The sequence below is a fragment of the Gekko japonicus genome, unplaced genomic scaffold (genome assembly GCF_001447785.1).
Source record: "Gekko japonicus isolate JY-2015 unplaced genomic scaffold, Gekko_japonicus_V1.1 scaffold1375, whole genome shotgun sequence".
NCBI lineage: Eukaryota > Metazoa > Chordata > Lepidosauria > Squamata > Gekkonidae > Gekko > Gekko japonicus.
This window is the reverse complement of record NW_015168087.1, coordinates 215,498-226,725: the sequence shown is the minus strand read 5'-3', so window position 1 is coordinate 226,725 and position 11,228 is coordinate 215,498. Positions and strand designations below refer to the sequence as shown.

Below are 11,228 nucleotides of genomic sequence, written 5' to 3'. Positions count from 1 at the left end.
AGAGACAATGACCCAAGCGGAAATGTATAAGTTCTAAATAAGGCCCCGGTCACACGGAGCATTTGCGGCGCTAAAGATACGGATGATAGGCGGATTTTCCATGCACGATCACACCGCAACATCTGGGAAGTGTACTGCTCCCGTGGCTTCCCGCCGAAGACGCGAAGTAAAAAACTAGTACTTAGGAGGTACTGGTTTCCGGACACCGCGGGGCAAGGGCGGGCGTCTGATCGTGTTTCCGATGAAATCTTGTGGCATCCGGCGCCCGCCGATGTTCCCTCACAAACAAGGGTGTTTTTTCCCCCTAAGTCTCCGCAGGATGTGCAAAAGTGCCCAACGGCGCATGCGCACAAACTTCGGTTAAAACACCCGTTTGCCATGGAAGTGGCGCCTAGCAATTGCTGGTGTGATCGCGCCGCTTCTTTGCCGCACTGCAGGATAGCTGTGTGATCGGCACCTCACCCCCTAACCACGGGACCTCGACGGGACGTGTGATCGGGCGGCCGCGCATTATTTTGCTCCGGGGCAAACAGCCACGCCTCCCCCCCACACACACATTTTCCGGCCCGTGTGACCAGGACCTAAGTTTACTTTTTTCTTTGTCTAACAATCTTTTAAATAATTCATATGACTGAGCTGACTTTACAGAGCTTTAAAATGAAATTTTAATTTTCTGTCATGTTTTAATTTTGGTAATTAGTGTTTGTACTGCAAATGCAAGCGAGTAATTACCTACAAAATGTTAGACTTGATTTCCTAGGTACATAATGAATGCCAGGGTTGACTTCCTCTGATCTCTATTTTCTGTATCTGTGTTTTAGGTATGGTGCAGCACCTGTGAATCTCAACATCAAAACTGGAGGACGTGCATATGGATCCTCTGGTAAGCAACTTCTGTGTGGTCATTTTTATAGAAAATGGGGCAAAAGATGCACTGTCCTATTCGTTACAATGAAACTAATACTAGTTAGGTGAAGCACTGTAGTTCAGTGTTCGAGCATCTGCTTTACAGGGGGCCCTAGTACCTCCAGTTTGAAAGACTTGGGATAATAAGTGATGTGAAAGACTTCTGCTTGAGACCATAAAGAGCCACTGCCAGAGTCGGTACTACTGCCCTTGATAGACCAGTGGTCTGATTTGGTGTGTGCTACATAGGGAAGCATGTATACAGAAATGTAAATACGTTCATTTTAGTCTTTTCACAAAAAGGTGTGTGTGGGGGGGGTTGTAGTTTCAGCCTCCTTTTAGTCTCATGTTTCATATGAAGTAGTTTATGCTAAGATTGTTTTGCCAGGACACCCACTGAAAGTTATGTCTGAGGTCTCCCCTGTCGAAACTGTACATTGGTTCTATGTTTTGAACATTAAGCTGTCAGTTACAATTATGCTTCTTTTTGTTCTTTCCTGAGACTCTGTAATTAATTGACTGTTTCCATTGATATGGCAAGTCTTGTAAATGGCAGTGTACTACTAGTAGCAGATAGTTTAAAATTCTGACGTTAGAAGTGTTGTTTTTTCTTCTTTATATTAAGTAAAATCATTTTGTTAATGTTTCTTGATAGGTGCAAAAGTGAAAGGGGTTGACCTTGATGCACCAGGAAGCATTAATGGTGTCCCACTATTAGAAGTTGACTTAGATTCCTTTGAAGATAAACCTTGGAGAAAACCAGGTAAGAAATCCTTGGGTTGAAACTTTTATTACTATAGAATAGGTGTAGGCAACCCCTGGCATGTGTACCAATAGGGACATACCAGGGCATTTTGATTGGCACCTATCGCCAGATTTGTCCAAGCAGTCGAGGAATTGGCACTGCTGCTGAGATCAGCAGCACAGGAGGATGCAACAGGCACGACTTGTGCCCATCATTATCTCCAAGACCTGTACAGCTACCAGCAAAGCCTGAAGCGAATCCTTGAAATGTTGACAGCTTCACTGGGGCTTGTCATGGTGCAAGCATGTCTGGACAAGTACACCCCCCTTGCCAGCATCTTCACAGGTAGATGTTGCATTTTTCTCCATACGTGGGCCAATAAGGGTTGCCTATCCCTGCTATTAGTTGCCTGCTAATCTTGCTAGTGAAATTATTTTGGTGAACAGAAATAAAGTGGTCACAAACACTGGGAACCATGGAAATACTTAACCATATGATTAAGAAGCCAAGAGAGTGCCATCTTAAGCAGAGTTAAGTCCATCTATGCCCATTAACTTTGGTGGATTTGGGGAGGTGTAACTCTGCTTAGGATGAGCTGTGAATCATTAATTCTTGTAAACAGTTGAATTTCGATCTGAGAGCAAACATTCAATATGAAAACAAACAATATGAAAACATGGCCTTGTTACAATATGGGTGACTTTTGACTTTCTGTTAGTGAGTTGTGGTTTGGGGGTGGGGTGGAGCATGCTAAAATTAGTAAAAGAAATAATTAGCTGACTCTACTTTGTGAATTGCCCTCTCCTTTTGAAATATAGGCACTTGCTACTGGAAGCTGCAGGTATGTCCAGTCCGGACAGATGACTTTTCAGAATCGTTCTTCAGCTATGTTTTACTTAGAATCAGTATCTAGAGAGCTTGGGAGCAAGAGGGCTGGATTCTTCCCCTTTTCTGTGCTGGTGGTATTTAATTTCTAGAGTGTTTGTTCCCCCCCCTCCTCCTTTCAGGTGCTGATCTTTCAGATTACTTCAATTATGGGTTTAATGAAGACACCTGGAAAGCATACTGTGAGAAACAAAAGAGAATACGCATGGGACTCGAAATTTTACCCGTTACCTCAACTACAAATAAAATTACGGTAATAAATAGAATCTCTGGTGTACCATACTTTTTCTTCTTGAAGTCGGCATAGTACCATGTCCGCAGTGAGTGTTAGAAGTCCTTGTGTGGTTCAAAGCTCATACCTCTCTTTCCTATCCCCATCATTCAGAACCTTTGCTCCATTTCTTTGTTGACTTTGTGTTTATAGTGTGGAACCACCAAGCTGCAACTAGCTTGTAACCTGTTGTTAGTTGTAATGTAGCCCATCAGTCCATAATGTAGTATTTTAATGGGCAATGTGTTATTTAACTTAGGCCGAAGACATTGCTATGGAAGTAACACCAGGGGCAGAGATTCCAGATGGCAGATACAATCTTTTGAAGGTGAATGTTGGTAAACTTTCCTTAGTCACTCTAATTACTGTTTGCCATTTCACTTCCAAGAGCTGAGTCCAAGCAGAAGTGGACATTGCTTTTTTTTTTTGCAAGTTTTTTGATATATCGTCCCAATTTGTTGCATGTAAAATTCTGTAATTTATCTGCTGTTGCAAGCCTGTGATTCTACAGCCTAATTTACTAATTATTGCTGTTGCAGCTATATAATTCTTCATATGCTGCATTCTTTCAGTAAGATAAACTGTTATTTTAAGGGAGTGTTGTTTAATGTGAGTTCAGATGTATCTTTTTTCTGTCCAGTATTGTTCTGAGCATGGTCTGAGTGGTCAAGCAGTCGTATTAACATTTGTTTTTGTCTAAATCAGGAATGATCTGTTTCTGTATTCAGGGGTCTGTGTTGGGGGCGGGGGGAACATTCTCTTCTTCAGACACTGTTTCAGGGGCCAGAAAAATAATAAGTTCGGCATCACCTAGCAGTAAAGGTAGGGGGTCTGCAGTCCATATCTGTGGTTACTATTCACATCTCACCCTTTCTGGAATGCATGGAGAATTTGAGAAAGAGTCTCAGACTACTAACTTTGCACTGAAATTTGGTGGTATTGGGAATCAGCAAGAAATTTCTCTGCTTCCAAGTGCTTTCAAAGCCCAGTTCAAAGTCATAAACAAGATCCTGCCTCTTCTCTGTGCGTGCCGGAAGGTTCAGGGAAGGGAAGTTTGTCCCTCCAAGCCAGCACCAAGTGAGAAGACACTGTCATTCCCTGAATTCTGTGCCTTGGGTGGAAAAATTGCGGAAAGGGGTTTTTTGCACATCGCGCTGGGTCAAGTATAGGCGGCCAGTGTAATCAAAAATATGGTTGTCACTGACAGCTGCTTTTATGGACCTCTGATTAAGGGCTTCACATGAAGGGGGCATGTGTGCTTGAATGGTATACAAATGGTATAAAAATATGGGAGCACTGAGGTGTGCTTTAGGAAAACCTTTGTGAAATATGGAAGCACTGAGTGTGCTTTGGGAAAGCCTCGAGAGCTAGGTTGACAGTAGTGCTTTGCCCTGCATGATATGGCACTATCTGAAGTACATAAGATGCCCACAGAAGATAGTTGCTGCTTTCTTATGTCGTGGCAGTTGGAACAGCTTGTTCTTATAAGTATGCCTTAATTTGATTTTATAGGCCCAGCAGGAGTAGTATTAAGCTGTACGATGGATCTGGCCCATGGATCTCTAGTTGGCAATTCATATTTTGTACAGTTGTTTAATAATCTGTTTTGTTCTCAAACCGGTTCCCCCACACACACTTTGGGTCCCCCCCCCCCATTTGTAGTAAGTGGGAAGTATTTTATACTTTTACAGTTCAGAACTGAAGAGCAATATAAGCTAAAGCTCCATGGGATCGAGTGGCCTTTCTGTTCCATGACTTATTAAAGGTGAAGTTTGCACGTATATTCCAAAATATAAGAAAGCTGAAAATAGTAAACTGATCTGTTATAGCTTTTTGTCTCAACTTCCCTCCAAGAAACTCACATGAGCATTTACATACCAAAGTAATCTTGAGTGGTACTGATTTGCCATAAGCCACCCAATGATCTTCATAACTGATAGAACAGGAGTTTTTACTTGGTTTTTCACATTCAGGTCAAACACTGTGCACCATCGTGGCTGTCTGTGCACTTTAGTAGACCTGGAGTGTTTCGGATAGATAACTTCTTAGAATTCCATGTTGACATCCTGGACATACTCGTGAAGTTGCATTATACTGAATCAGGCCATTGGTCCATCAAGGTCCATATTGTCTACTCAGATTGGGAGCGGTTTTCCAGAGTAGAGGTCTTTCACATCACCTACTACCTGGTCATTTCAACTGGAGATGCCAAGCATTGAACCTGAGACCTTCTGTATGGAAAGCAAATGCTCTGCCATTGGGCCACAGCAAATTGTGGCTAGTAGAGTTTTACATCAGCTTTATTTGGTGATAAGACTGCAGCCTTTTCTGTGATTCTATTCTGCTTTTATAACAATGAAGGTTAGGGTGTAGTGTTACCTTTACAACGGAAGATTTCTGGGAGAGCGCCACATCAGTATGCCATTGTGGTAGTTTAAAGATCCAGAGTGGAGTGTGTGTAATGGTGAGGTTAGCAATCCTGATCTTAAATGTGCTGGGTGACAGCATTACAGTACTATCAGGGCCTGATCTTAAAGAGCACAACCACAATAGCATTACTAAGTTCTGTTTGTCCAAGGTGAGACAGAAGTTGTTTCCACTTGCAGAAGGCAACTTTGGGTCCAGGTCATAATATATTTCTATGACATTTCATAGAATAAACATCCATAAAGTGTTAGACATTGTGGATATATATTTTTTAATTTTCATACAGAGAGAGATTTTGTTCTAACTAGTGTGGTATAGTGATTGAGCGTCATACTAGGAGCTGGGAGGCTCAGGTGTGAATCCCACTCTGCCACGGAAGCTTGGTGGTGACTTCAGGTCAGTCACATACACTCAGCCCAACTTCTCTCACTGGATTGTCATGGGGATAAAATGGAGGAGAGTAATGTAAGCTGCTTTGAGTCCTCTTTGTAGACAAGGGTGGGATGTAAATGAAGTAAATAGATTTAGACTCTGCTAATGAAACTTTTGTTCTGAAGGTACAGCAGGGCAGAACTGGAAATGTGGAGAAAGAAATATCTCTGCCACCAACCAAAGCTGAGTTTACGTCTCCGCCACCATTATTCAAAACAGGAATCCCCTCAAGCAGGTCAGTTGAGCAGTTTTATTTATTTTCAAGCTGTTTTGTTAAGTTGGAGAGAAGGAATGTTTATCATACCCTTCTAAAAGCATATTTATATGTAAAAAATTTAATAATCAAAGTTAGTATAAAATAATAAAATCCAGTACTCGGAATGTTTTGGCATAAGCAGTGCTGGGAAAATGATGTATCTCTGCTTGATAAGATGAAAGTAGATGTAGAAATCTGAGGATTGTTGCACTTCATTTAGAGTCTTCTGATCCTTAATGTTTTGTATACTGACTTGTAAATAAGTCAATAAATTTTTGTAACTTTATATCTGAGGGTTGATTAGCAGAAGAGATCTATTATGTTCTTCTTTTCATCCTATTTGTTATTTTGTGCTAACAAGGTTCTTGCCTGAATTGGAATAATTTATTCAGGTTAAGTTTGTATCTAAGGCCCTCCTTGCACTCAAAATTACTTCATTTTAAAGTTCAGACACCAATTTGCTGTTACTTTTGCACTGTGTGATACTTCACAAGGTTGTTGCGATCCAGTGAGATGGATACAACCCTGAATGTTTAAAGAATTTCCCTTAACTGTAACCTTTCAATGCTTTTCCTTTTCTATTAGCCATTTGCAGATTTGGCGCAGGGATTTTAAAAGGAGGACATACCAGTGATGCATGACTTTCCGTAGATTAACTCTTTGAAATAAGTCTTGTTTTTAAAATTTTCATATCAACATAAATATAAAAGCATAGGTTAGAACTACCTGTGACATAGAACCGTATAAGTAAGATTTTAAAAGATCCTACCAGCTCTCATGCCAATCAATTTCTCACAACATAAACCAAATAGTGATTAAAATACTGCTGTTGTGTAGATATCTGTTGCATGTGCTCTTTTGCAAATGTGGATCTGCAGCCAGCTGGACTTGATGTTTGGTGAAGGAAGATTATTTTATTACTAGCTTATATGGAATAGATATCTTCATGCCTATGTCTTCCTCCTCTATTTCCATAGCTGCTTCATTTGTTTTGTTTTGGGATTTTTGATTTTGCTGGCATTTAAATCAGTCAGCTGTTCATGTGGGAGAGTAATTGGATTACTGATGAGGTGTTCTGTCAGGTAGCCCAGAGCCCAGTCCTTTGCCTGTTTAGGCAGACATAAAGTCTGTTGAGTTCAGTGGAATGTTCTCCCTTGCAAGTGTGCATAGGATTGCAGCCTAGGCTTTACTAATCTTGAATGCGAGGCTGCTTTCTATATGTTTTGTGGTTGTCATAGAAATGTTTGACCACTATTCTGCACGTGTTATCAATTTCTTTCCAGTTGGCAACTCTGGAAAAAATAGGTACAGTAGTGGTGTGAGCTTTATAGCACTTGTGTTGCTTCCTTCCTTGTATATGATGAATACTCAAAAGTTGTAGCTACTTTTACAGAGTATGGGGGATAACTTTGTCATAATGTTATGAATGATGCCTTTTTTTTTCGGTAGAGCTTTAGAGACTTGCTCCTTGTTCTTCATCCATACAATCAAAGAAATTTAATACAACAGGATTGTAAATATAAAATTGTTTTAAATTTGATCAATAAAGTAGACTGTATATGCTAACACTCATATTTATATATATTAATAGCTGTAGTCTCTCATTTGAACTCATGCTTCCAGTTGGTGCTGGGTAATGGATAGAGGGTGGGGGGAAGACTAAGGTGATAAAGGTGCAGGAGGAAAAGAATCTCTGAAAACAAGAAAAGGTAGAAACGTAAGAAAAGATAGACCTGGAAAATTTATCTTGCCAGAAACAGCGCCTCGTCTCAGTCGCAGACAAGCACTGCTACCAGGAAACTCAGTTCGGGCATCGGGAAGTGGCAGGAACGATACGGGCGGGCTGAATCGCCTGAACTAAGGTAAGAAATATTTAAAGGGATGTGATCCTTTTCTTATTGTGATGCCAGTTTTATCATCACTAGGATAATATCCCTCAGGTATTTTTGAAAATGTGACCTGGGCAAATCTGCTGTATGGCATTATTAACTTCAGTACATGCCGCCCAAAATGCAGCACATTCTTCCACCCCACCCTATCCAAAATCCTGGCTATGTAACTGTCACATAAAGTACGCCAATTGCGGGTGGGGTGTATCACTATATCTCTTTGTACATAGTTGGAATTTAGAGTACAGCAAATGGCTTGGTAAGGTTGGCCTGGTGGGTTTCTCACCCTCATTCACAATACTTACTTATCTACGTAATTTTTCATCCATCTTTCTCCTATGATGGAATAATCTTTGAACGGGGACATTCAAAGCACGACAGGGTTTTACATTTAATAGCAGACTTCACTACCTATAAAATGGTTTGTAACATTAACTCCAAAAATCCAGTGCATCAGTTCCAGACAGAACCTTCCTCTCAACCTTCTTCTAGCCTTATTAACACTGTTAGGCATGCAACCCCTCTCCCTCTTAAACCAGTGGATTTTTATTTTTTACATATTTTATTTATCAGTTTTCCATTTAGTTATCACTTACATATGTTTATCTTTATATACATTTGAGTCTATAATTTCCATACTTTGTTACTTTTCCATCTTTCAAAAAATACATTTTCATCTTTCCCTTGCAGAATTAAGCTTAATTTGTCCATTTCTGCTATTTCTAGTAATTTACATTCTATTTCCTCTCTTACGGGGAGTTTTTCTTGTTTCCAATATCTGGCTAGCAATATCCTGGCAGTTGTTAATATATATATCAACAAATATTTATCATTTTGTTTATAACCCTCCGGAATCATATTTAATAAAGCTATTTCAGGAGTTAGGACCACATTTAAATTCATAATATCTAATATTATTTTTTGTATCATCTTCCAATAAGTACAAATTTCCCACAACGCCACCACATATGAAAGAAAGTCCCCACGTTTCTTTTACACTTCCAGCAATTTTTAGATACAGATGGTTGACATTTAGCTATTCCTCTTAAACCAGTTGTTGACTAGGCAGGCCTAGACTAGGCTTAGCTGCATCCGGTGGGGGTAGAAGTGCAGTTCAAGAGTGCGGGTGACTGCTTTCCCCCTGTCCTGCCAGTGGGAACGACAGTTACTTGGACGCTTTTTGAAATAAAGTTTTATATTGTAATACGGTCATGTGGTATACTTAAGTGTGGATTCTTAGGTTATTTTAAAATTTAATTGAATGAAGATTCAGATAGTAGAACAAAGTTGAACCTGGGAAAAGAGATTATGCGTATCCAGAGCTATTTTTGGGCAGGAACGCACAGGAACGGAGTTCTGGCTGGCTCCCAAGTTGGCCACACCCAGCAGGAACTCATTAGCATAATAGGCCACACCCTACATCAGAAACTCATTAGGATTGGCTACATTAGGGGTGTGTGGCCTAACATGCAAAGGAGTTCCTGCTACAAAAAAAGCCCTGAGTTTTGACAACAAACAAGGTAAACAGAATAAGAAGCAAAAGGTGGGTGTGGCTGGATGACCACACTTCTGGTAACATGGGGGTGCGGCCTAATGTGCTAATGAGTTTCTATTGTCGGGGTGTGGCCTATTATGCTAATGAGTTCCTGCTGGGCTTTTTCTACAAAAAGAGCCCTGTGCGTATCTATTATCTGGGTTTGTAGCCCAACCTCCCCCATAGTTTTTCAATCATGGAACTATAGAACAGCACATTTTGCAAAGACAGCCAGTGTGGTGTAGTGGTTGGAATGTCAGCAAACCCCCCCCCCCCGGCCCGCCATGGAAGCTTGCTGCGTGACCTTGGGCCAGTCATGCCCTTTCAGTCTTACTTACCTCACAGGACTGTTGTAACAATAAAACGGAGGAGAGGAGAACAGTGTAAGCTGCTTTGGGTCCCCCTTGGGGAGAAAGGCAGGTTATTAATGAAGTATATAAATAGCAACACAGTGCAGGGCGCAGATTTTAGAATGACAAGCGGTAAAGAAACTGGATAAATTTACTTGTACCTTTTGTAGCCCGATAAAAATTGTTTTAAAAAAATCCTCGCCAGTAGCTTGTATCCAACAGCCCATTTTTTCCAGAATAGTTCACATCATATATCTAGTCACAACAGAAAGTGTTTGGAGAAGATTATAAGCAGGCATCACACCTCTGGCAGAGCTGGATTTTCCGGAAGAAAATACTTCTTTTTCTTTCAGCCAAATTTTAGACAATGGAAGAAATGCAGTGTTATTTACTAAATTATTTGTATAGTGTTTTTCAACAAGTTTTCAAAACAGCTAACAAATTTTAAAACACAAAAAATAAAATACTAATTAAGAAACAGCAGTGGCAAAGTCATCATCCAGTCACCAAATATTGGATCCCAGTGGAGAACTAAAAACTAGATCCGTTGTGACAGGAAACAGTGAGCAGTGATGAAAATAGGCAGATTTCCCCTGGGAGGGGAATATCAGCTTCATTGTGCCACAACCGAGAATGCCAATTTTCTGCATCTTGAATAGTGAAGGTATGAATGGCAGGAGGCATTCCTTCATGCAGACTGGTCACAAATTGTTGAAAGCTTTGATGGTCAAACCCAGTATGTTAAATTTGGCATAGAAACAAAGAGACTGTCAGCGTAGTTGAAGCTGTATTGGTCACAGGCTTGATTCATTGAGCTTCAGTTAATAACTTTGCTGCCATATTTTGAATCAGTTGGTGTTTCCAAGTGCTCTTCAAAGGTAATCCCATCTGGATGTTAGTACATGAATTTCTGTGGTTGGATAACCTTTCTAGGAGAAGTCACAGCTGGCATATCAGCTGAAACTGATAAGATACTCATCCTTACCAATGTGGTCTGGATATCTACATGCAGTGAAGGCTTCAAAAGCTGTGTACTCCGTTCTTAAAAACAGATTGTAATCTTACAGATCAAGTGAATCACTAACTGGCAACAGGTCTATCATGACTCAGTTAAGATTGAGGTTGTTCACCCCGAACCAGTCCGTCACTAGTCTTAAGGCACACTTCCACAGCCTTGCTAGAGTTTGGTGGAAGAGGAAAGGTGTCATCTGTATAAGGATGACACGTCTGCCCAAATCTTGAGATACCCTTCCCCAGAAATTACATATTAAGATAGGAGATGAGAGATCCTTGAGGCGCCCTGTGTTCCACGACCCATGGGTTGGATCACCAATCTCCTAGAAAGTCCTGGAGCAGACTGAAAAGAACAAAGCACCAAAATATAGTATCACTCAGCCCCTTAAGCTGCTTCAGAAGGACACCACAGTCTGTGGCATCAAAGCTACTTTGAGGCCCAGGAGAATCGACAGGATTACATTCCTCCTCTTCATCTCCTGGGATAGGCCTCTGGTAGGGCGTCCAGTATTGTTCTGT

At 40.7% G+C, this 11,228-nt stretch overlaps 1 protein-coding gene across 1 annotated transcript in view; it reads left to right on the top strand.

The window, feature by feature from the left end:
* FIP1L1 (factor interacting with PAPOLA and CPSF1) overlaps positions 1-11,228 on the top strand; it is a 44,291-nt gene that overhangs the window by 7,001 nt on the left and 26,062 nt on the right. The window contains exons 5-10 of the mRNA XM_015414721.1: positions 822-883; positions 1,562-1,669; positions 2,659-2,789; positions 3,067-3,135; positions 5,792-5,901; positions 7,677-7,784. Coding sequence (XP_015270207.1) covers positions 822-883; positions 1,562-1,669; positions 2,659-2,789; positions 3,067-3,135; positions 5,792-5,901; positions 7,677-7,784 — 588 coding nt within the window. The remainder of the gene's footprint in view (positions 1-821; positions 884-1,561; positions 1,670-2,658; positions 2,790-3,066; positions 3,136-5,791; positions 5,902-7,676; positions 7,785-11,228) is intronic.